The sequence below is a fragment of the Anomalospiza imberbis genome, chromosome 4 (assembly GCF_031753505.1).
Source record: "Anomalospiza imberbis isolate Cuckoo-Finch-1a 21T00152 chromosome 4, ASM3175350v1, whole genome shotgun sequence".
Taxonomy (NCBI): Eukaryota; Metazoa; Chordata; class Aves; order Passeriformes; family Viduidae; genus Anomalospiza; species Anomalospiza imberbis.
The window spans coordinates 4,748,743-4,776,050 of NC_089684.1; the positions used below are offsets into that span (position 1 = coordinate 4,748,743).

The window sequence follows — 27,308 nt, forward strand, 5'->3', positions numbered from 1 at the left end:
CTCTTTCATTAACCTGATTTTGAGTTATTAGGCCATAACTGTTACAGAGTAACAGTAATTCTGCTTTAATGATACGGACAAAGTTTAAGGTGATTAATTTGCTGACTTTAAAAGATACATGAGTGTGGTTTTTTAAAACAAAGATCTGTCTAGCCTGAGATGCTGTCTCCAGTAGTACAGGCAGGGCACGGAGGTGATACTTTCTTCTAATATTTTCCAGTCTCTGGTTATTTTGTATTTGGGGAGTTTTCAAAAGTCTCATGGTTTGTAACATCCAGGTGCTTATCTTCCTTGTATAGTCTTCCCTTGGAACCATGTAACTTTCAAGTGTAACCTTGCTACTGTGATAAGGAAAAATGAATTGTTTTGGTAAATAATATTAAAGGAGCAAGTAAAAAAAAATTAACAGGGGTATATGGAAGAAAATTAATTTTATTGCACTATTTCTGTATGCATAAAATAATGTCAATGAAGCTTAATGGCTATAGGATGCTATTTTTAATATTACCAGAGCTATTTCCAGCTGGGAAGACATTCATTAAGGAGAATGAATAGGATTTTAACTGTGTAAAGCAAAGTACTGAATTATATTCATAAAAGCAAAAAGAGCATGGCTAACATGTAATAAGTATGTTAACATTGCTTTGTAGTGTTCATGTAAATCCATTAACTTAAATACAGAGTATCATTAACATTTGTACATAAGGGATAGCTTCAGGTTCTATTTCTTTGGTGGTCTTTGACTTTTGAGCTTTTCAAAGACTGGCATTAGCAAAGTTTAAATGCTATGATCATCAGTGGAGCAGAACACATAAGCACCCAGTGGATAGCTGTTGGAGCAGCACCATTTTCTGGAACAAAAACCTACTGGCCTGCATCTATACCAACAACTCTTGTACCTTTAGGAGGAAGGGTGACTGTACCCAGATCATCTATTGGGAATCCTAATCCTGTAGTTCACTGCTAACTGTGCCCCCTGCTCTTTGAAAAATGGTAGTTGGCACAAACCAAAAGCAGTTTAACAGTGCACACGTTCAAATGCTTGGGAATGTTTTCTGTCTGTTGTAAAGATACAGTCACAAAATACTTGGAGATAGGGGAGACATTTTTAATCAAAACTGAGATTAGTATGATTTGGTTTTAAGTTAATTGTAGTTAAGCAACCTTACTGATACAGGACTTTCTTCACCCTGTTTCGTTGAATGCTTCATCTTGAATTTACTCCTTCTGTATACTTTGTTACCCTTATTGTATAAATCATGGATATAAACATCAGGATGTGCAAAAACTTAGTTTCAGTTTAAATTAAGAAAAAAAGGGAAAAATAAGGCATCAAGAAGTTCTTAATAATTTCCATTCTTCTACTATACAAATTCCATGTTATATGTTGGCTTAGTGTTTACTCTGAGTCTTTGAAGATCTGTCAGATTGTAGTCACTGAAAACTATGAACAGAAAAATATGTTGAACAAATCTTATTGTAAGAAAGCTATGAAACATTAAATTAAAAATTAAATTGATCAGGTGATGTTGATACTAGGGAAAGAATATTCTAGGTGGGTTTAATATGACTAATTCTTAGATTATCTTCACATCAATAGGCTACATTTGTTTACAAATATGACAATGGCATTTCTTGATGGGCTTCTGTCCACAGATGTAGTCTCATTGGCACATAGGTTTTGCAGTTAAAATTCATTATATGAGTATTTTGACCAGTTAAAATTGAGAAGTAACTAAGAAGAAGACCCTCATAGAACAGGGTCTTCAGATAGTATCTTGCAGAAATAGAGAACCTGTTAATCCTTCTCTCTCCTCAAACACAGCTGGAAGAACTACTGTGCTTTGCAGGAATAAAATGCTAAGTGGCTGCAGCTTTTTGCACAATACAGTTTTACCCTAGCTAGCTCAGGTACAGTCATGAGTAAAGCTCAGAGCACAGACCAATCTTCCAGGTATCTAATTAGCTTTTTGGGCACATTTTTTTCATCCTACACTGCTTTCTGTATGGCTGCATTTCATTGAAGTTAATGATTTGCCCATGTAGCTATAGCAGTTAAGTTTCTTCAGTAGGCATACGTGTCCTAGAGTAAGAATTTAGGTTATTCTGATGCAGTTTAAAGAAAACCACAAAACCAACCCAAACTAAAAAAAAAAAAAAAATCCCAAGAAACCAAACCCCAAACCTAAAACAACAGCAAAAAATAACCTGAACAACCTTCAGCATGCAAAACAGCCAAAACAAAAAAAAAAAAAAAAGCCCAGAATGATTACTAGGTTCTGTAAACTCCAAGTTAGAGTTAAATTCTTAAGCTTATAAATGTTAATTTGGAAGGTTAATTGTTTAAATGAGGGGTTGCATCAGCACTTCAGTTTGCAATTAAGAGGAGATGTAATTCTAATGTATGCTGGAGATTTGAATGACATTGTAGTTAGCAGATGAGAGTTTTTCTGTAATCAAAGGACTTACACAGGTTATTTTTGGCTTCTGTAGTTGGCTGGTTAGTTGCCACACTGACATCTGGAACAGAATTTCAGATCAACAACTGGAATTTGAACACAACCTGTTAAACTTGTTTCTTTGGAAAACATTACAAGGGCAAGGATCTATTTGTTTGAATACTGTGTAATTAAAGCCCTTAAAAGAGTTTGAGAGATGCATTTTTGTGCATATCTCTGTAAAAGTGTGTGTTGGGTTGGGGTTTTTTTGGTGTTTTGAGAAAGTTTGGGAACGTATCTGTTCAATAAGTTTTAATTTATCTGTGCTAAATAAGAAAAAATAAAGCTGTTCTGGAAGCATGAAGTAATTTAGGTCAGACAGAGATGCAGAAATAGTAATTTCTTTAGCCTTCTCTGTGAGGATAGTTTTGTAAAAATAACACTACTTAAAAAAAGGGGGCAGGGCAAGTAGGGATTACTTTGGTAGTTAACTGCTCTGAAAAGATATTTTAATGCTGATAGATTTTTTTCTAGTGGTATATTTTGTTCTTTCTCTGGGCATTCTCTCCCTTTGGTGTTGAATTGAGACAGATGAGCAGCATGAGAACATCTTCACTGACTCTAGACCAGGTCTGCACATTTCACCTCTCCTGCTGACACTTTTGTGACTCCTTTGCAGGGGAGTCCTTATCAAGCTTCTCCCGAACCACCAGAAGAAAAGGTTTTGTTATGACAATAAATAATAAGGCCACTATGCCCACCCAAACACTATGACCTGTTTTTTAAAGCATTTGTCCAATGTTTTTATGACTCTGTTTCCTACCATAATTTTCAGTGGTAGTCAAGCATGCTATATGTGGAGCAGAGCTTAAATTCTAGCTTAGTCTGCAAGATGGGAGAGACAACCATATCTGTGTGGGACACTTAAATTGAGGAGGCATACTTGTGGTTGTTAATTACAGATACTAAAAACTTGGGTAGACTGTTTCTAAAATGGGGTATTATTTTCTGCTCTCTAATTAAGGATAACCCAGTGGGTTTGTGTTGTGTGCCATATGATGTTGAAGAGAGAGTGAAGCTGATGCAGAAGACGATCTGTTTCATTTTGGTTTTATGGATTTTTCTTCAGTGGCATTAAGGCAGACTTGTGCCATTATGCAAGACAAAATTAGTTATGTTAAAAAAAAAAGGAACTGTGTCTAAATTGAGTAGTATTTTGAGTTTAAAAAACATTTGCTTAAAATTTCATGCAACTAAAATATATTTTCCACCAATTTGTTATGGTTTTATAAATGAGTCCTTTGGCACATAGATTCTCTTTTATGAGACATTACAAATAGTTGCAACACCAGCTTATTAAGAACGATTTTTGTATTTCTAGTACTATCTCCTCTAGTATTAGGAGAAATCTAAAAACTTTTAAGAGTGTAGACCCAATTTAATACAATTTGTGTCTGATTAAAGAAATGAAAGACGCAGGGATGCACTATCTGTTAGACTGAGGACAAGGCCTGAATTTGCTGCTCTCCATAGAATGCAATAGAGAAAGTATTTTACTAGGGGATGACTAAATTCAGGTGTCAGACAGCCATGGTACCAGCAATCAAGCAAAGCATCTCACATCCAAGAGTTAGTTTATGTTTGTACTCCAGTTCAGAAGAGACTACCTGGTTAACCTGACAGGAACCATCTGCTTTTGGCTGCAGTTTGCAGCTTTCTACTGCTGTACTGAGGGTGTGATTATGTTCTTTCTAAGGTCTAGAACTAATGGTGCCACTAGGTTAAACTGTGATATGATGCTGTGGCATTTGTGTTTCTTTTTAGGTGCATAAAACTAAGCCAGGCATTTGGAACTAATGGCGAGTTTCAATTTGGCAGGGGTTGAGGAGGCCTGGGTTTGGACTAAGGTCCTGAGCAGCCTGGAGCTAGGGAATTACTTTTCTTTCTTAGGGTTGAAGAAAACCATGTAATTTGCATTTGTGATGGTGGCAACTCCCAAAGTGCTATTAGGTTGTTAATGCAGCTTTTAGAATGTGTCTTTGGAAAAAGCTGAATTAGTTTTAGACAAACATATTCATCTTATGTCTTCTGTTGGCGGGGGCATCTTCCAAAGTAGTTGGAGTTTTCTTAGGTATCCTACTGAGTAAAACATCACCTTAGCTGCCAAGTAGGAATCCCATACAAAAGCTGAGGCTCCCCTCCTCTGCTGCAGACATGCTGAAAGTAAGGGATTGTGAAAGGTGTTGATTGGGTTACAGCTTGGTTTGATGAAAACAGCTGCCTGGGGGCTGTGTCTCTGTAGGAGATGAACTGGGGCTGAGCCACATGTGGTCCCAAAGATTACCTTATAAACAGCAATCAGTTCAGGCAGCAGAATAGATACTAAGGGCCTATTAACTTGCTTGGGTCTCTCTTTGACTTAAAAAGTACTTGTGAGCAGAGGAATAATAAAAGGGAAGGGTCGCCAAAAGCTATGGGAAGGTGCATCTTGCTATAGCACTGTTGGGACATCTGTTGAATTGGGGATTTATTTCCTACTAAGCATCTGCTGAGCTTTTGAAGTACATATTAGGGTCAAAGGAGGGGAGCTTGAAATGATTGCATAATGTTTATTCTTTTCTTTGAAGATTTTAGACTTTAATCATACAGCATTTGGACATATTTAACAAAGGACAAACCTACATGAGCATTTGGCGAACTTCCAGAACTTATTACATGCAGTAGTTGCAGCTTTAGAACTTGGATTTTAAAATACTTTGGGCTTTGCTGAAACTAGGTTTTGCAGGTCCATTTTTTAATCTGTATATAATTTTTACTGTATCTGTGACTTTATTACACTGGACATCTGAATGTGACCAAAAATGAATTTTCAATTCATCACTCTCCATGTGGCTCAAGAAAAGAAAATCTCTAGCATTCCAGTGCCATCTGAGAGGGAATTTTGGAAAAACTGAAGTATCCAAAGAATCTAGCAACAGGAGTGCAACAAATTATTTCAGTGTTCAGAAATGTTTCCCCAAGCTCCTTGTGTTCTCTCCATGATTCTAATTGCTGCTTCTTTTTAATTTAAAATTATTTGTGAACAAGGATAATCAATATGTTCATGGTTCTTTTAAGTAGTTGCATAGATAGGATTTGCATTAGGGTTAAAGAGCAAACTGCTGGGTTAGTGGATATAAATTGACTTGACCTACTAATAGTGGTGGTCATCAATAGTTCGTTTGGCTCAGAGTTCTGGCTTTGCAAACTTGTCAGTGTGGTATTGCTGATAACAGAAATGAATATCTGCTGTTTGTTGGGAAAGTTACACATAGAAAATACAGTAGTTGCATTGCTTTGTTGACTAATTTTCTACTAGAATAATTCTCTCTGACATGAACAGTTTTCAAAATCTGCATGTATCTTAAATAAATAATTTTGTGTGTTTATAATAAAGACACTCTTTTATTTTGCTGATGCAAAAAGCCTGGTACCACCTCTATACACCAGAAAGTGAAAATTACTGAGTTTTGGTTTTGAAGTTGCTGATCATAGAGTGCTTGTTCATGTTTTGTGTAGGATTTAAGGCTTAAAAGGTTATTATATTAGAAATTTCAAAATGCAAGAAGCATAATTATGGAATAACCTTCTAATTTTAGTTTTACTGGTAAAGTACATGAGCATTACAGATTTGATACAGCCATGCAGCAACAGTCATGTGGGTAAAAAAAATGCAGATACTGGTAACATAATATGCTGAAAGTGAATAAGAATGAATGAATAATATGCTAAAAATGAATACAGACTTCCTGTATGTGTTGCCTGTAGTCCTGGTTGTATTTTTGAGAGAGAGGGAGTTTGGTAGTTCAGCTTGAAAGACTTTCAGTGCAAAGAAGTTTATGATGGAATTATGGATTATTGAATTACGAATGTGATCTTTATTGTTGGTATGTTGTCCCCTCTATTTCTCTAAACCTGTGAGAGTGACATGTATAGCTCTTTCACAGGGAATACATCTCCATTCTGCAGGGGGTTTATATTTTTTTTTTTTTAATCCTCCTCCCCCCTTTGCCTGTAGATTTGCTATGACAGGGTATATCCTGTCTCTATGAAAATTAGAGATTACTGTCTAATGATAAGGGTTTAATCTGCAACGAATCAGACATGTGGAAACTTCTGTCTGTGGAATTTTCTGTTTGATCTGAGAGGAATGCCCTTGCTGTGCCCTTCCTGTAATGAAAGCAAGGTAGAGTGAATCAAAGTGATTCTAGATAAGATTGGAATGTGTACATTGGTTATGCCTCTCTTATATTTGGTGTTGCATTTCTGGCCATATGTATTATTTTATTATTCGAGATATTAGCAGCATAGTTCATCCTCCTTAAAGATATCTCTTCCTGTTTTAGCTAAAAGTGCTATATTTTTATTGATGAAATTTGAGTTAATTACTAAAGTTTGAACACAGAAAGTCTTGCTTATAGCAGCTAATATTGTCAGCAAGATATTGAAGGAGCTATGATAATACAGCATCTTTTTCTTACTGTAAATAATTTTACAATGTTCCCTTCATCTTCCATTTTAAACCTTTTGTTGGTGTACCATTGTGAGAAATAGCTAACAGTTTCTCTCCATCATTACTTCAAAACCAGTTAATGATTAACAAATGTGTAGCTGCCTGTGCAAGAAATGTTACTTACTTTGGGAGGGGGGAAGGAAAGATGATTATTTCTTCACATAAGAAGTCTGGTGTGACAGTTCACTTTGAAGGTAATTTAAATATTACAGGATCAATTTCAGCAGATTAATCAGAAATGGGAAACTGACCTGTACCTTTCTTTGATGTTTGGTTATATTTATGTGTTTTCTACCTGTACTATTACTTAGTACTAATTGTTAGTATGTTTTGCATTGCCTGTGTTTATCCAGACAGTAGTTTTAAAGTAAAAAAAATAAGTAGGAAGAGATGGCAATTTGTTAATAACTGTATGGATATAGGCAAAAATGGCTCAAAAAATAAAAGTAATAAAATCTAAGCAGTTCATAGTCCAAGCTATTTTACACCATTCCTAATCAGATTTCTGAGTGGGGCCTTCTCTGTTAAGTACAAAAACCAACAGATCAGGAACTGTGCTTGTAAATATAAAACCAAAAACTATCATAGCATTTGGGCTTTTCAATTAGCTTTTTGCTTGCTTCGGAATGTTCCTACTGAATGATGAAATTTTGGGACTGACCTGAATCTTTACAGTTAAAGTAGAGGAGGAAAGTGTGAGAAGGTTCAAAAATTGTTAGTGGAAAATGAGTTGTCAAGTTGTCGTTGACTCAAATGACACATCAGTTTAAATGTGCATTGTTTAATAAGAAGTTAAGGCGGTGACGGTTAGAGCAAGATTACTGCTGGTTATTGGAGTATATGTTTGAGTGAATATTGATTCAGTGTGTGATGATGGGAGGAAATGGAATAAGACATACATGCCATTCTATTTCTGTAATTCCAGGGATGATAAAAAAATACTTTGGAAACTGAGTCATTCAGTCTAGTCAAACACAAGAATGACCAACATTTGAGAGTGTTGTTTTGACAACAGCTATGCAAGGATACAGAGATTTGAGAAGGTCTCCTGGTGCAACTCGGTCTAGTTGCTGTGTATTCTATGAATTTCTTAAACAAGGAAGAAAATCCTCAGTGGTTAGGGGCAAAATACATTTTGTGCCTAAAAGGTCTACTACTTACCTACAATATCATGTTGTTCTTTCACTTACGGTGTTCTAGTGTTGACTGAGTTGATCTACTTCTGTTATGGCTTTATGAAAAATTATTGTTTTATGAAGCAATTATTCATCACACTCACTTTCTTTGGTATTTTTATGAAGGGTGCAGTTATCTTCAGCAAAAAAATGTTTCTGTGAAGAATAACTTAGAGCTTTTTCAATGGAAATTCTGTCAGAGAGACTCTGTGGTCTCTGTTCATCCAAATGCTTGCAGGTTTGCCTAGTAAGCCATAAAGTGAATTAAATTTATAGATTTTTATGTTTTTTAACTGTAACTTGCATTCATTTCTACTACTGTTAGTAATTTTTTATTCTGGAGAGTGTTGATTAAAACTGTACATGCAGTTATCCATTGTTTATGTGAGAAAGACTGAAACCATTTCCCAGCAAGCATCCAGGGCCCCCACAAATAAGTATACTTGACATCTGGTAAGTAATCTCTCATTTTCTAGTTACAAGTCTTATTTTTAGATATTACGTATTAATTCTTCAGTGTGCTGTAAGAATTTGCATGCAAATGGAGGATTTCTCATTTGCTTGATACAGTAATCCTAACCAAAGAGAATAAACATAATTTTATGTTACCAAAACTCTTTGCCTTCATGATTCCTCTGGCTTTAAAGTTTTACTCAAAACCAGACAAGTTCAGAAATGTTTCTCTGTATGGCCTTGTGTTTAATTTGATTCATATGCAAAGGCAAATAAGGCTAATAAAATAATTGGTTTAACAGGTACTGATCAATGTAGAATCCCCTCTGGAAACAGGAGCAGAAATAAAGTCTGAGTAAATAGATGGATACTTTGTAGGTTAATACATCTGACTTAGTCAGAACAAGGATGAAAATGTCTTTTGATGTCACTAGATCCCAGATGCTTTCATTTCATGATTTTGACAATTTGCTTTGTTCTCCTAGCATTAGCATGCCCAGAGGTATATCAGATCTTCTTTGTACACAGAAATCTGCTTGGGAGCAGTATTTCTGTTGGCAGTAATTAAGTGCTATTGTGTATATAGCTACTGGTGCAGTAAAATGAACAGCAGGAACAGCCTGATTTCCAGTATTCCTCAACATGCTGCCTGCCTTTTGATAGATATCAGTATCTTTTCTTGCTCAGAGCTGGTCTGGAAACTGTCATTGCTAACCAGCAGTTTCTGCAGCTGAAAATATTTTAGAGACCAAAAGCTTGAAGCAAAATTGTGGTAGTCTAAACCACAGCCATGCATAAATAACACACACATGTGCTAAACAACATTTTTTTGTGGTGGGTTAGTCATGAGCCAGAGTTGCTGTGGAACACAGCTGTAACTGCTTCTTTCTGAACTATAGGACTGCTCTGTTGGACTTGCTGGGTCTTCAGTGTTTTGCAGAAGTAATAGGAGGGAAGCTGCAGTTTCAAATTGCCACCAAAAAGGGAATTTGAGAGAAATGCAGTGTGTGCAGGAAAGGTATTCTTGGGATACATGGAACAAATTTTCCTTATTTAATATGATCACTAAACCCAAAGATTTACAGAATAAAGCCTGTCATCTATAAAGTTTAATAGTTTCAAAGTATACTTGTTGCAGAACTGTCCAGGTTTTAATAGTTTGCAGAGGTCTAAACAGCTAGATCCTTCTGGATCAACAAACCAGTTTCTGAACAATTAAATGTGTTGCTCTTGTGCGTAATTGGCTTCCCATGCGTCTCATTATTTTCCTTGTAGACTCTTCTTCTGCCTAAGGGGGACCTAGGTTAATCTGTCAGCTCCAGTTAGTTTTGAAATTCCTGAGGCCATTTACAGAGAAATTTCCCCTTCAGAGGCTCCCCATTTCCCAGCTAAATTATTAGACTTACCACACTCATTGTCAACAATTCCTTTAGTAGTAAGAAGACTGATAGAGAAGTTAAGAGGGATTTTGCAGCCACTGGTGACTGATATGCTCTAAAGAGCATATGTTTGTTCATTTGTGTATTTAAGAAATTCTTATAAACTTTAATGAAGAGCGTACAAATTCATCCTTTGCATTTCTCATGCAGAGGCAAGTACATATTCTTTATAAAAATTTGATTAATGAATTTCCTTCTTTCTTCTTGATGTTCATAAGCAAACAAACAGTGGACCTGTAAAAGCCTTTGCTTATTTGTGAATCACCAACATTTTAGTAGAAATTTTCTTGGTGATGAAGGTAACTTAGCTTAAAATAGCTCAACAGTATCCCAAAGTGTTTTGCTTAAATGTAGTTTCTTATTCTAATTTTATAATGCTGTGTAACTGAGTTTCTTAGGACATAGAAACTGGTTATGTATTTATCTGAAGACAAAAAACTGTCCTGAATAAGAGATGAGTAGCCAGAGCAATGACTCGTTTCAGACCCTACAAACCTTGCTGGTGTAATGCAGAAGCTGCTTTTGCAGGTTTCGAAATCCCACCTGCTTAGCCCAGAGCCTGCTGGCAGTTTGTTCTGCTTTCTCTAGTATTTTATAAACCTGCTGTAATGTTGATGTTGAAGTGCAGTCATGTTTTTTTTTTCAGCAAGCTTTCTCTCAAATCATGAATGACTGGTCATCTTAAAAGCAAAGCTTGCTTTATTTGCTCTCTCTTCAAGGCAGTGTAGAGGCTTTGTGGTTGTATTACAATAATTTTTGCTATTGGCGTAGGAGTTAACATTGCATTTCCCTAATGTGGACTCATCAGGGGGTTTTTATGTCTCACCATATCGAGCTTTAGCAACATGGTACTGTTCCTCTGTATAGCAATTATACTGCCTGTCCGAAGGCTTGACATACAAGCCTCCTAGCTGACAGCAATAAGCTGGAACTATTAAAATAACCATAAATGAGGCTGACAACGGGAGCTGTCTGCCATTGTCCAAAAAGATTTTTTGAACTGGAAGTAATCAGTTGAGTTCTAAGGCAGCGCCATCACGGATCTTCTAATTGCAAAAATTCCCCCTCGCCAACCCCCCAGCTTCCTGAAAGGAAGTTCACAATCTTTGTGGACCTTAGGAGATTTATTGCTTGTAGCCCAGACTACCTAGTACCAAATCATAATTTCTGAGCATAGTATTTTATGTAGACAATTTTAGGAACATACATAAAAACTATTTTTCTTTTATAAATGGTCTGAACACTGTGTTTTCTGTTCATTTGACTAGTTCTTTGTAGAAATGTGCAGCAAGTAAAGTGGTAGGAACTAGAAGTTAAAATGTTACTGCTTCTAATTATTTTCAATTCTCTTTTTGATAATTTTTTATTTGACTTTAGCCATTTACATGATAATGGTACATGATAAATGTGTTTTTTCAATATTTTTAAATGTAGTCTGGTTTTGGCGTAGAGCTTTAACTGTGCACATCTTTACTTCTAGGTCTTTGTACAATCTCTAGATGTTTATTTAAGGGACAGCTGCACTTAACTGTTGAACATTCTGTATTTCTTCAAATCTGTCTACCTACCTGGTTTATAAGCTGTACATGGCAGAGGGTAATAGTGACCCTTTCTCTCCCTCCACTTGAACACTGTTCAAGTTAGTGCTGTTCATTCATAGCACAGAAGTGATGCATAAATTGTTCTGTGTTTTTAAGTCTTATGTCAAGGTTCGGATTTGACCACATGCTGAGGCTCTTTGGATGCCAAGTTTTTGTCCCTAAAAAATATTTAAAAAGGACAGCCTTGATAATTTCTATGAGCTAGGAAAAGTGAGACAGGTTTCACTGGACATTGATAGTGTCTGATTGTTTCACCGACTGCTCTTGCTGTTGTTCCATTAGTGTCATAGAAATGCTTTAATTTCAAATACAGTACTTTTTAATGAAACCACTGTATAGTAACTTATTGAATATTTAAAGAAATAAATGTGTAAAATCTGTAAAATATATGTGACAAGCAATAACTTTTAGAACAAACATTTATATTGATTATATTGTTTACATTGTATTCTAGACAATATTATCTTGGGGTACATGAGAAAATGTTAAGTTGGTTGGTGGGTTTTTTTCCTCTTAACATTCATAAGCAATTAACCAGGATATATGTAAAAGTTAACGCACCAGAATATTTGAAAAATAAATCAGAATGTGTTAATCCTAATTTCAGCTTAGGCAACCCAGAAAAATTTCTGAGTAGTTGAAAAGGGAAAAATAAACTATTTCAAAGTAAAATGATATGAATCATTTTGCACATTGATATTCCTCAGACGTGTTTGCAGACAAGTCACCTCACTTTGAGGTATGGAAAACACAGTATTGATGGTTTGTTGCCAGGTTACAGTCTGTCTTTGCCTAATTAATGCTTCTGGAGAAGAGGTGAGTGAAAAGCAGTGAACATCTCTACTTCATGTGTGATTCAAGGGCAAGCGATAGTTGCTACAACTTTTTGCTCTGCTTCAGGGCTGCAAGAAAGAATTATTTATATTCTGAAACAGTAGAGTTTAGTCTGTGAGAATCTTCAGATGCAAGAAGTCTGATATGAGTAACTTGCATTGTCAGTGATAAGCTTTAAATTGCTGTGGAAGGGAAAAGCAAATTGTATTTCTCTGGGTGGCTTCTGCACCTTGTTCCATAGAGTCATAATCACGTAATGCTTCCTGTTCAAAGCGCACACACAATAAAACTTTTAAGGAACTTTTCCAGCTCAGCTTATTTGTTGAAAATAAGTTTTCTTAAAAGAAGAGGTTGTATATACTTTTAAAAAGTTCACACTGCCTGCCACAAGTCTTAAATATTTCAGGAGTTAGAGTGCAGTGCCTCTCTTGGTATTCTGCTGTGTTTATAGAGTGGATGAGCTGACATTTCACTTTTGCAAGAGGAATCTCATTCCATTCCTTCTTTAGAAGGAGGTTGTTTCATGGACTTTAGCAGGATGGAGATTTTGGGCTTTTCAGATTATGTTTTATGTACTGAATAGTTTGTTGTCTTTGTGGTAGGACATACATAAAATTTTCAGTGCTTAAGGATAGTTAGTCTGCATAAAATTAGGGCTGATGTGATATTGTGCTTTGTTTTGGTTTTACTTAGTGATCACTTGAGTGGTAAAATACTATTAAATTTTGTTGACATTAGCATTGGCTGCTATTTTAGAAGCATGGTAGGCTTAAGGTTTAGTTGTCTCTTACACACTGGTGCTTGGTAGAGGCCTGAGTTTCAGTAGCACAGTGGCCTAGGGGAAAGAATAATTTTTTTTTCTTGAGTTCAATAGGTTACATGTTTCAAAACCTTCAAATTATAAAACATTTTTTGGTATGTAGGGTTGTGACTACTGCTTCAAGGCATTTCCCAATGTCAGATTACAGTTGTGACCAGAAGCTTCAGAAGTTATCAGAAGGAAGTTGAGAAGTTAACAGAAACACAGATAGAGGGTTTTTTTTTAATTGCTGTAAAAGTGGAAAGAATCTGAGCTATGACACTGGCCACAATTAATATTACAGATGTGTGTAGTACTTTTAAATAGTGCAGTATAGTCTGCTGTAGTCTGTTTTATCTTGTGTGGGTAGATACCATAACTAATAACAAATTCACTTTTTTTTCCAAGTCACCTTCCTTCTTAGCATTTCTGCCAGGGATCATAAAGTGGAGGGAAAAAAAACAAGTGAAAACCCCCTATGTGTAACACACAGGAGCACACAGGGCTGCACTTGCCAACTGTCCTGGTTTGGTTGTGCCTCTGGAAGTTGCTCAAGGGGAAAAGGAGGGTAAGAGAATGTGGATGTGTTCCTCTTTAAGGTCTCTGGGGTCTGCTGAGAAGCAGACAAGCACTGCATCTTTTCCTATGCCACATACTCTTTCCTGGGTTCTTGTGGGTGCCGTTTTTTGAGGGGTGAGGACTGTTTGTTTTTTGGGTTTTTTTATCCTGTCTTTTCTGCTGTAGCCTCTGTATTTATACAGCTCAGGAAAATGTTAATCATATCATGATAGGTAATATTGTAAGAAAAAAATCTAGGAAAAATAGAGCATATAGGAAGAGATGAATAGGAAGTAATTTGTGTTCATCTATGTTTGATCTGGATATGTTTGAAGAACTGCGCTGTCATTAAGAAAGTTTTTGGTTAGAATAGATGCTACTTCAAATAAAATGAGCCACACAAAAAATCAGAAGTTGAAAATATCAGCTTTATAAAATGTCTTTTTTTTTTTTTCTGGCCTATTCTAGCCATGCAATTATGGAGATTTTAGTAACAATCTGAAAACTGTCCGTTTTGAATTGTATAACATTAGAAGCCAAAGCATGATAGTATTCTATTAAATAAGTCTTTAATTAGGAAGGTAGCCAAACCACTAACAAACTCTTCCTTTGTTTTAGCAACAACTTAAGCAAAGTTTCACAAAATGTAAAGCAGAAATTTTCCCAGAAAAACTGGCGAGTAAACTTTTGGGAGTTGGGATCCTTTGGACCCTTGCTCACATAGTAACTTCTGGAAAATCCATGTGTTGCCTATCTTGAGGTAGCAGAGATTCACATAGTGAACTGCAGTGTGTGCTGAGCAATTTTATCTCTAGTTTAAAAGAGTGTGCAGCCCTTAGCGGTAGCTTACCCTGCAGTGACGTGCTGTTTGTTTAGAATTCAGGACTGTTGCAGTCTGGGTTGGTGTGCTGGCAGTCTAGTGCCATTGAGGACAGCATGTCTCCGTGTTTGTAACAGGCTTAATCCACTGGCTTTTGAAACTTAGATTTGAATTGGTTGTTTGTTGAAGGTCATATTTGATCAAAACTTTTGTGCAATTTGTAAAATATTGCTTTCCCCCTAGACCTCCAAATGGCTTTTAAAGCAGCTGAAGAAGCCTTTTGATTTACCTAACTTATTAGAAGTTAGATTAATTGAGTTTGTAATCAGATTTCAAGGATCATGTTCCAGGCCAGGGATTTCTTAGTTTGTTTCAAATGTCATTCCCAGGGCAAATTCTGCTAAACTGCATTTTCATGCTTTGCTGAGAAATGATTGCAGGTTTTGATTTCCATTATGGAATCATTAATATTGTTAATTAGAGTTCTTATGGATAAGCACACTTAAGGAGGATCATCCCTGGGAATTGGGAGTATTATAGTTTGAGCATTTGTTAATTAGATAAAATTGGCATATGTAAGAGTGTCAGATTTGAGGTGTATTTTATGCTTTTTTTTGTTTTTAAGAGTGACTTTGGTTGTAGTGATTTGTGTTGTGGGATTTAAACTGGGGGAAGTGTTGGTTCTTGTTTACAGTGGGATTACTGTTTCGACTTTCCTCCATTTCCGTATTCATATACCATCCTGTTCCTCCACATTAACTCTGTCTAAATTATATTCTACAGTAGTCACTTAGGACTTTTGCCTTCCTTTAATGAAATTGGTAGAAAAGTCCTACTGCATCAAGTGGGAACAATATCTAGTCTAAAATTTCAGACATATGAATACTGTAAAATGAGTTCTGATACCCTCTTGCAGATGACCGAGAAATATTTCATCAGAGCTCTTTGTGCTCCCCTCTGGTGGTTAGTGACTGAATTTAAATTTCTTTTTATCCTGACCACCTGAAAGGTTTCAAAATTGCACAGCCAGTCAAGTGAAAAATGCTTTTGAATCCTCACTTCACCTTACATTTTGAATGTTTTTACATGTTTTTACATGTTTGCAAGTCTTTGGGATTACCATATGTGTGAAAGATTTGTTAGTAGATTTCTCAACTTGTCTTGCTACATAAAAAGCAAATGGTTTGTAAAAGTCAAAATTAGCCAACTGGCTTAGGATGGAGGATGGATGGGAAATCTGCTGATTAAAGATATTCTGTAAATGGGAGAAGAGTTAGAGCAGAGATGGAGCTTTTACAGCATTGAAGATACAATAGAGGCACTTAAGGTGTATTCCTTAGTGTGCCGTATACCACTCTAAGAGAAAAGAAAAAATTATTTCTAGGAGCCAAAACATGCTGTTGAAACTGATGATATGATCAACATCTTACTGATGTTTAATGAATCTAGATGTTTGCAAGATTAAAACAAATTAACTCTTATTAGGTTGCTTTATTATTTCTGTTTGATATAGGAGTCCTGATCAGTTACCTTGGGAACCACTGGAACTAGAAACCAGTGAATTTAGAAACTCCTCTAACTAAACTCCATAAACTAATGCTCTGAGTGCTGGCTTTCAGGCAGCATACAGTCTTATGCTGCCCTAATATGTAAAATAGGCTACTGTAGTCAACGTTTGCAAAAGCAGAAAACTGAGACAAGGACCAATGGTACTTAAAGGACTGGTTCTATACCTGTGATTTGGTAGGAGAATGATTGTTATAATTGCTAAAAGTAATCAGTCAATTTTTTGAGCTTGTGTTCCTTAGAAGGTGTAGTAGGCTACTGAAGTTTTCATGCAATTTTATTCATTATCGTTGATAGAAATTAAAAATTAAGCTATTAATGTTCTCGTAGGCAAAATCAGGAATGATTTAGAGTTAAACTTTCAGAAGCAAGAGCAATTTCAACGGGAGTAATGACAATAGGATGGTGTTTTGTAATTACTGATGTAAGATCAGATTGTTGAGGGGGCAGAGAAAAAACTGAAGTACTTCATATAGTTATGTGTGTTTAGTTTTGATTGTACTTTGTAACATAAAAGCTGATGTAGAACCAGAAGAAATTCAACTTTTGATTGTCTGAGCCTGCCCCCACCCCTAGATATGTGCTGGATTAGTATATCTCTTCCATTTTATTGCTGGGTTCAAACATCAGGAAGAAAGCTGAGTCATATTAATAGATCAGTCATCCCTTCCCTTGCTATTGCCTGCGGCTTTGAGCAGTGAGCAGAGCTAGGTGTGGTGGCCTCTCCTCCATAGCTCTCTGTGTGAAGGCTGAAGGGAAATTTTTGTTCTGTATCTTCCTGTTCCCTTTTTTGTAGCTTTTACGATGTAGGAATGTTATTTTGAGTCTTCTTTTTTGATATTGTCAGAGTAATCCACTTACCTGCGATGCCTGTCTCTAGTAATCATGGAATTGTAGAATAGTTTAAGCTGGAAAGAACCTTTAAGTTCATCTAGTTCCAACTCTGTGCCCATGGGCAGAGACATCTTTCACTAGACCAGGTTTTTTTAAAGACCCATCCAAGCTGGCCTTGAACACTTCCAGCGGTAGGTCATCCAGAAATACAAGTTTCCCAACTTGCATATTCATACCTGTCTATTTCATCTATTTTGAACTGTGTTCTTTGTACCTTTAAAAAAAATCCATTCAAAAGTTAACCTGTTGATTAGTGTTAAACAGTTAGGTAGATGATTTTGCATAGGTGACTGATCGTAAAATTGTTTTCCTGGATGGTTTCTATTTCAGATTGGAATTATAAAGGCCACATAAAGAAAAAAATGTTCATCCTCAAATTCAGGATCAGTTGAGTGAGAGACATGAGAAAAATGGAAAACCAATGAAATTCCCTGTTACTTGGACAAATGCATGCTTAGAGTGTGAGTGCCCCTGTAGGAAACTGGGATATTCTGAAAGCCAGAGCTATCCTATTGAGGAACCTGTGTTACGTGATGCATCCAGTGGTCACATCATCAGACAGATTATAAGCCTTTTATTGATCACTCTGCAAAGTCTGTGTAAAATATACAGAAGTAACATTATATATGCAGATCTAATTTGAAATTAAAAATTAACCAAAAGACAAAGTTGCCCATGTGCACTGTATCACGCTGCAAGTTTTTCCACATATTTCTTTTTGAGATATGGTTTTTTTGGGTGCGGTACTTTTTTTTCCCTCTTCATCCCATGTGATGGATGTGACTTAAGGGAATGGACATTTGAGAACTAATACACTACAAAAGCAAAATAGGTTCAGTCATCATTTTACTAGAGAACTTTGATAACTAGGGAAGGTAGAGTTTGCAAGTATTAGGTGAGCAGATTGCAGGAAGTGAGCTTCATTTCTTTTTATCTTTCTTCAGAATTAGTCAAGGCTATATTTAAATTAATGTGCCAGTTCTGATGCAGCTACTGTTTAGAAAGTGGGATGAGTAAAATGAAACAGTTGCTCTTTTCAGCACAAATCACAAGTAATAAAGCAGCATTGCTGGAACCCTTGCTAGAAGGGAATTAATACAATCCAGTCTTCTCTTTGGTAGGACATGAAGGGTTTACAGAACTTTCCAAGCCATACATAGAGTCCACTCAGACTTAAGATTAAGTGCTTGTATGCTACATCCAGCATTTAAATTTAGAAGTGAGGCCACAATAAGTAACAAATTTGATTACTCTCAAGCAAGTCTCCAGACTGAGGTAGAGTCATGCAAAAGTGTGCCATGAGTTACAAAGTAGAATCTGGGTTACTGAGTGCTCAAGGCTGTGTCCATTATTAACAAATTTAGCAAATTAACATATTAGCAAATTTATGCAGAAACTATTCAGGTAACCAGTACACAAATCCAGTGACTACTGAATAGTATTACCTTTTTGTTGTAATAGAAAAACTGTTGTCAAACAAGATATAAATACTGAGGCAGAGAGACTGGAAATGTGAAATATCAGTATTAATTAGCACCTGAACTTAGTTGTTGATGATGTTGTTCAGCAAAAAAATAAATAAGAAACTTACAAAGCCAGTAGTTTACTTTCAGGAAAACTTTTATAGACTGCATGTAATGCGTGTGTATTTTGAAATTGAAGTGCCCCTCCTTTTTATCCCAGTTCTGTAGCCTTTGACACTATTAAACCAATTTCCACACTGACATCTGGTGGTAGTTCTGAAATGCTATGTTGCTTGAAATGCTATATATGGGAGTTAGCAGGTCTAAGCATCAGTTTCAATCCCCTCCAGCCCTTCTGAAGTGATCTTACTGACATCTTAAAATTTTAACCTGCCATGGTCAGACCAGCTTCTCACAAGGCAAAGAAAGTAATGAATAAATAAGTAATTCCTTAATATTTTGCTCAGTCAGTATAATGTATTTTAAAAAGTGTCTGTAGTGTGTGAAGGACGCAATACTCGGAGTAAATTCCTTTCCCAAAGAACTCCTGTGAAAACAGTGACATAGTGACATTGAGATCCTGTTTGACTGATGGTGTGTATATGTATGTATATAGAGATATATGTATCTGTGTGAAGTAAATGAGCTCAGTAGAAGCGCCACATCATGCATACTCACATTATGTGGCTTTATCCAGAGTCCAAAACTGGCTGTCATGGTGATAGTTAGACTCATCTTGGCTCCAGTCCCGATTAGTCCTGGTGTGTGAGTGTATAACAAATAGTAAGAGCCATGACAAAGCCCTTCAAAATTTCCACTGAAATGATCGCAAGGGCTTACTCTGTTCTTCATCCTGACATGTATCAGGTTGATTTAAAGTTCTATTAAGAAAATGTCTCAAATCAGACACCCTGTAGGAGTGCTTGGATGGGGAAAAGGAAAGTGTGAAGTTGTATTCTGCCATGGCTCCATGACTCTATTTAATATTCATCCCCCATCTTATGGGTTACACCATACCACATAGCTTTTGACGCATGCATAATATAGCTGTACCTGTAGAGTAAGCTGCTTGTAAAAATAAAGTTGTATTTCTTCATGCTGTGTAAATTCTTTAGTCAGTTCTGGCTTAGACAATCTCCTGTAGGCTCAGCAGAAAGCTTTTTATTAAGTGTGTGAATTGTATAGTAGTTCCTTATTTGATAATTCATTTTATGTTTGTAAGATTGAGCAGATTTTTGCCCCTATTTTTGCTGCCTTCCATTTCCAGAGTAGTGGCAACCATTGGTTAGTCCTAATGTGACAAAGGTTAGCTTTGGTATAACTTCTGTTTTCTTTTCTGTGACATGTCTGTGTGAACATAAATCAGCACAAAAAGAAAGTTCAGTCAAATAATTCATGTGGTCGCAGAGATAAAAATGTTTCACATTTAAGTAGTTGATGATTACTCATTAATATGATTAATACTAAAGAGGTCAAGAGTTTGGCATCTAAACCAGATAATTTAATATGGTATAAAATTTACTGTAATGAGTAAAGAGGGTCATTCAAGTCTGAAAATATTGTGAAATACATATTTGATTTAATCTTTTAGGCAAAACCAATTTTATGAATAGTGCTAACTGGTCTGATGTATTTCAAAAGATGTTGGAAAGGAAATCAAGTAATATATTGTCTTAATATGTGATGCATAATTGCTGAAAACTGTTGTAGTAATTTTATTTTTTGTGGCTTCAGATTAGCCTTAATATGTGTGTGTGTGTTTATTAGCACACACTGTAGAATCAATGTTGGTTATTTTGAACTTTTATTCATTCTGATTTATTTATTATTCTGATTCATTCTGACTTAAACTTCCTGCTTACTGTATTTTTACACATTACTGTATACTTATCAATTTATTTTCTGTTTATCTTTCTTCCTATTAAACAGGCATTATTGAGACTGCAGATCACCTGGATCGTGAGACTACTTCACATTACTGGCTTACTGTTTATGCAACAGACCAAGGCGTTGTGCCTTTGTCATCATTCATTGAAATCTACATAGAAGTTGGGGATGTTAATGATAATGCTCCTCAGACCACAGAACCAGTTTATTACCCAGAGGTCATGGAAAACTCACCTAAAGATGTATCTGTCATTCAGATTGAGGCATTTGATCCAGATTCGAGCTCAAGTGAAAAATTAACCTACAAGATTACAAGTGGAAATCCACAGGGATTCTTCTCAATAAACCCCAAAACTGGTAAGTACAATACAGTGTTTTATTTTATGTATTAATAAATTAATGTGTTTGCATAATTGCATAAACCAAAATCTTTGGTTTAACATTGAAAACATGCTTTCACAATAGCTGGAGTTAAGTTGGTGTCTTGGGCTGTGTCACTATTAGTAAGTTATAAAAACATGTAGAAAAGGATATGAGAGTGGAGCACTTGGTTCAAAGTACTTGACATCCACATCAGGCATGTTTTGTGAAGGCTTTCTTCTGAGTAGCTCCACTCTGCACTGGTCAATGTCCATGCATTTTTATAGTGCAGTAAGTATACAGTAAAACCCCATATTTTAGTTTACTTTCATCCAAATTTGTTTTAGTTGTCTTCACAGTTTTTTTTTTTTTTTTTTTTTTTTTTTGTTTTTTTTTTTTGTTTTTTTTTTTTTTGTCAGGCCTCTTTTAAAATTAGTTTTTGATGGGGGTGGAGGGTGTTGTGTTAGTCTAAGCAAAATAAACCATTTACTATCTGCAGACTCGCTTGTCCCCCAGTCAAAAGATACTTACTTTCTAATTAACTATTGCTGCTACTAGAAATACATAATCTGGAGGATTATTTTCAGGTATGGTTTTTATGCAGTGAAAATAAAGAGTCTGAGTTCATTGGTTATTTGGAAAGCTTCAGAAAAAAAACAAAAAACACTGAGGTTTTAACAGGAGAGGACAAACACAAGAACCAGGTAACCTTTTAGTAACTGAATTGCAGGTACTGAAAGGTGTGTAGGACAGACAGATGGGAAGCAAAATAATCACTCTTAACTGAAGCTACTCAGTAATTTTGAAAATATTTTAAGGGTTGCCTACCATGCCTTCCTTCTGAATGTGGAGAAAATAAAACACATACTAGATGTTTTTCCCCACAGTTTATGCCTAGAGAAGAACTTGGGTATTTTTGGCCAGGTTGTGCCCAGTTTAGCTTTTTATATGTTGTGTTTTTATATGTTATTTCACAGTAAAAATTATGAGAGATGCTTCTGATTCACTCAACCTTTTTTTTTCTCACAATTCAGAGAGTTTTAGATTAGAGGTCCTGCAGAAGTGTAGTGAGCAACTTTAACCTATTACAAACCCACTAGGTACAAGGGAGCAATAGAAGCTTAATTAATTTAGCTCTTGCCCATTCATGGAAGCAATTTCAGGGGACTTAAAGGAGCAAAAATGGACTGAAAAAAATAAGTTTTGAAGTCTGTGGCCTTTATTTTGTTTTGTAGCTATTTCAGCTCAGGGTGTGAAATACTTGGTGCTTTATCAATTGCAATTGCTGTGTCAGCAGAGCTCTGAGTGCAAACACAGATATGTTATTTGGGTTATTTCTGCCAATAGCTTCTTTGTCAGCGTGTGCTACATCTGTGAAAACACTGCCAAGAGGGACATATGAAATAGCTATAGCAACAGAAGGTATTTAGTATAGTTAAAGCCTTCATCTAAACACTATATTTACAAAATGTTTGATTTAGAGAAAAGGGAGCCTGACAAGCAAAACAAGAAATATTCAACCAGTGTTATAAAGTGAATGCAGAAAGTGTTTGTATGCTTTATTTCTATTTTGTTTACTCTGTGTCTCTGTTTTATTTCATTTACACGATGCAAAAGGAAAAAAAATCTGCTTTTTTATCTACTTCTTTCCTCTTTCTGATTTTGAAGAAGTTCTTTTGCTGGCCACTTCGATATTTTTTGTTGTCTCAATATGATACTGATAAAATGGGAATAAAATTGCCTGTGAGTTGGGTGGAAAAAGTGAGTGACTGCAGTATTCAAATTGCAAAGGAACATAAATTCTACCTCCATTCATTTCATCACTACTGTATAATTGGCCAGTTATTTTTGATTATTGTTTCCTTAAATATTCTTGCAGGTCATTTTCTCTTCCTCTTTCTTCTGTTCTTGTCCTCCCCTTTCAGCCTCCTGTATCATCAGGTGGCATTTTCCAAACTGTGTTTTGAAAAAGACACTGCTATACCTGCTTGCCAAAGTTTTGACATAAAGAAATATCTTTATTCCTATTTAATGGGTAGAATTAGGGCGCTGGGGGGTTGTGACTTGTCTTTGGACAGAGTTTGCAGTTTTCTATGTTAGTAGCTTACTGTGATCTCATTTATATTAGAAAGGGACCTTGAGAGAGAGAGCTCAACACACTAGATGGTGAAGCGATAAGGAGCACTTAATAGAAAAGGAATAAAGATTTTCTGTCAAGAGAGAGCTTCTTACCTGCCTTTATTGTAGCATGCATACACTAGAAGCGAGCAGTGCAATCCACAGTCCTCAGTTTGGTGTTAAAGAATAAAAAGCAAAAGGGCAGCTGGAAATAATTAAAGCATTATATTTCAGAACACAAGCACTGGGAATAAAAATCTCCCTCTGATTTACATTCAGCAGAAGAAAATTATTTTTTTCCCCTCAATATAATTAAAGGCCCAGGCTTAGGTATTCACCTATCATGTGCCATTCATACCACCCTTCACTGGTGTCTATTACTGATAAAATTGTAGTACTAGATAGACATGCTTCTAGACAGACGTCTTAAACATAGTGAAAAGGAAGAGGTGGGCAGAGGAGAGAAGGGAAACTTGTTCCTGGAGTGCACTCAGGTAATTCAATGGCTATTAAAAAGATAATTCATATATATTGTCTTCCCATTTCATGTGCTCTAATGGGCCAAACTGCCTATCCTGTACATGACCAGTTTGAAACTGTTAGTCTGCAGTGAGCACTAACATAGTGGTTGAGTTTTCGACTGAGGTTATCCAGTTCATAAGTTCCCAAGTTTCTCTTCTGTCTGTTAGATATTGCATATATTAAATCTCAATAGATTTTATTTGGTGTGAAAGTGCTTTCAATAGAATTGACATGTTAAGGAGTTGGAAGAGCACTTTAAAAGACACTGGTTGTTGTTCTAGTTATAACACAGTGTGTTTTATCTTCCCCGATCAGTTAAAAGAGGGCTCAGCTGAAGAGTACATTTGGTTAGAATAGGAGAGATCAAGTCTTGTCTTGCTTGCTTATGTGTGTATATTATCCTTGTTGTACCTTGTGAAGTTATCACACTCTAAGTTATTTGTCCAAGGAAGAGAAATCTTCCCCAGGGCCCCAAGTTTCCCTTCCAACCACAGGGGAGATAGGGCTGGAATGTTAATCAAGTCTTTTTAACTGTATCCTGTTGTAACATTGAAAGTGACAGTATGAGTTAAATATATGCATCCCCAAAGGTGAGTTGAGGACTGTAATGGCATTCTGTTCAAGTCAACTAAAAGCTAGTGTTAGGATTCTTAAAATGCGGGGTGAGTGTTAAAAATATGGCTCAGGTGGTAATGTGTTATTATCTCTTCTCCTGGTTAAGGATCCGTTGTTTCCTTTCTCTTTATAAAATTTAATGTTATGGTATTGTGGTCTGTGGCTGGAATTCTCACACATAGTAGCAATACAGATTATAAATAAAAAAACCTACACGTAACATGTATCGAGTGAAACACTGCATTCTGTTCTCCTGATGTAGCGAATGCATTTCTAGAATTTTGTGGACTCCAGTCTAAGATGTCCGTGTCTTAAAGCAATAATTCTGAATTTTTAGAAACTCAGTGACATGGATCTTTGTAGGATATAGTTCATCTTTCACAAAAATAAGAGATTTCTTTTCATGACAAGAACTATTGACTGACTGATTTGTTTCTCAGAAATGCTACTGACTTAAGTAGTACCTGCATGCTACTTACTGTAATCTAAGTACCCCTCTCAGTAAGTCTTCACTGACACTTAAAATTTATTTTATATTTCAAATAATTATAAAATCACTCAAGGAAACACTGCTAAGTTTTTCTTTGCATGCTATTTCACTTTTTGGAACAGGATATATGGCAAAGTACCTCACAGGATATTCTGTAATCTTTTCACATATACTTGGTCTTTCATGAAAGCAAATGAAATGACATTTTATTTATCTTTGGAGTTTCCATGCAATGAAAAGAAAGTGCTGTCCAGGTAGAATAATTATCATAATATTACTTGCCAGAAAGAATGAGAACAAAGACTTAATTCCACAACTTTCATGCTTAATCTGAACACAGCTGTAGACAAACATGCAAATTACGATAACTACTTTATATCTGCTTTACTTCTTGCAACATCGCTTGTAATTAAATACAGAAGTAAGTGACAAAGTGGAAGAGTTTGCAACTCATGTTTAGACGTTTAGGTGGAAAAAGTTGCACAATTTGGTGGCTGTTCTGAACACGTCCTGGGACTCTGTGGTTAATCTCGGCACTTAACACTAGAGCTACTGCACTGAGGCTCAGAAAAGATTTGCATGTGTACCAACACTCATGTACAGCAAAGGACCATATAGCAGTAAACAAGTTCTAAGTTTTGTGCCTTGGAGCTTAAAATACACATGCAATGCTTTTATAAGCACATGTAATACATATGGTATGTATAATAGTGCTTTAGTACTATTTCTATTTCTTGCAGGTGTGGTTCATTTGCTTGTGAGCTATTTGGGTACTTGTAGAACTGAAATGTTTCATGGATTATAGATGTAAGCTCCATGTCTGTATTTACAAAATACAATTGATTATTTTAATGCTTGGAATAAACTACTCGGTGTTTCTGTTTTACGTGAACACAGTCCTATTGAGTAGAAAAATTTATATTTTTTCTCATCTTTGTGCCTTTCATATTAAAATATCTTAATTTGCTTTTTTGCTTTTGAGAAGTGTTGGAAGGATGACACTTGATAGCAGGATTGCTTTCTTAGAGAAAGTGGAAGAGATAATTAGTATGGCATCTACAGCTAGTAGCTGATGGTACCATTGTATACAAGTGTACGTTTATGATTTTATAATTTCTAATCTATTTGGATTTAGAAATTATATATTTAGAAACAAATCTGTTGGTGCTTCTTCAAAAGAGTTATTGTATTCATTTTACTAAAAGCTTTCAATCAAACCATGTAATTTCTTTCTGTCTGAGGAGGGTAGGACATGCATGAAATATGTGCTTTTTGTTGCACCCACTAAGAACTGTAACGGTGGTTTGCAAACGAGGTCCCCAATTTAAAATGTGTGCTGACAGTTCCCCAGAATGACATTGTCAGCCAAATTCTTTTCCTATCATTGTTTCTCATTTTGTAATTTTCTTCTAGCTTTTCTTTTTAAATTGTGGGATGGCAAACATCTTGTGAAATTAGAAGAAAGGTATTAGCTTTTAAATGACTAACAGTAACTCAGCAAGTAATATATAAAACATGGAAATTGAAGAGCTAGGGAGAACTTCCTAAATTGCTGTAGAACTAGAGACATTAGACTGAATTCTCTCTAAAAAAAAAAAAAAAGCTCACTGAATTTCCTGAACTCTGTATCACTTTTCATATGGATGAAATAGTTTTGCTATGCCATATTTTTTAAATATGGCTGCTACAGTGTTACAGGCTCTATATGATGAATATCTCAAAGATTGCTGAGTTAAGGTGCCTGAAAGTAGGTTATACTGTTTTATAAGTGCAGCATGCACACTAGAATGGCAAAATCTGCATTTGCATAGAGAATGGAGTTCCAGCTCTCCCTAGTATTACTGAGCAAGAAAATTGAATCCTAACCAGGTATCCGTATAGGGCCCTTACAATCTTTTTGTATTACCTTGCACATATATTCAGGCTAGAAATAATTTCTGATCTTTTGCCCAATTGTTACGCTTCTTTCCACTTCCCCGGGACTTCTGTTACATTTGTTGTACCAACCAGATTTGGCTTGGGGAGGGAATTGGGTCTGGGTAGCAAAAACCACTTTATTGAGAAGTCATGCCTTACCACAGCAATTTAAAGCAATAATAGCAAATGAGGAAGACAAATGAAGAAGAGAGGTACTGAATATTTTGCCAAATAACAATTTTGATTCAGATCAGCAGAAATGATGATCACAAAAGTACAGCTTTCCGTGCTTTTAAGGAAACTTGGTATGAAAGTGATGCATACTTCTGAAAACTAGACTTGGGTTCACAACCTGGACATGAGAAGGCCAAAATAAATTTTGAGTTGTTAATTTTCCCATACTTAGGTTTTGCAGGTGTAAAATAGAAATACTTGCATGACCTAATTACTGGGGAGTGTTGTAAAGCTATATTAATTTATATATGAAGCAGTTTGGTATTATTATGAGAATATTATAGACATACCTTTAAGGAAATTAGTAATCCTGTGGTGTAGGAGATAGTCCATTTAGATAAGGATATTAATTGGGGAATTCAGTAGAAGCTTTGAGTAATTACCCATTTCAGAGCATAACTGTATCCTGTTCATTTTACACAGTAACCTTTAAAGGAGAATCTGTGTGTGTGTGTGTGTGTGTCTGTCGGTCGGTCTGATTTGGAGACCGAAGTGAAATGGGAAATGGGTACAGCTGCAAACAACTTCCGTGGGTTTCCGATAACACTGGAGAATTACTTAGTGAGGAAATGA

At 35.8% G+C, this 27,308-nt stretch overlaps 1 protein-coding gene across 6 annotated transcripts in view; it reads left to right on the plus strand.

Annotated features, from left to right (window-relative positions):
* The window catches only part of FAT1 (FAT atypical cadherin 1), a 103,374-nt gene that overhangs the window by 15,956 nt on the left and 60,110 nt on the right, over positions 1 to 27,308 (plus strand). For all 6 annotated transcript variants that reach the window (XR_010998030.1, XM_068186868.1, XM_068186869.1 and 3 more), the window contains one exon: positions 20,522 to 20,836. Coding sequence is in view for 5 of the 6 variants with exons in the window: in XM_068186868.1 (XP_068042969.1) it covers positions 20,522 to 20,836 (315 nt within the window). In the remaining variant the exon portion in view is untranslated. The remainder of the gene's footprint in view (positions 1 to 20,521; positions 20,837 to 27,308) is intronic.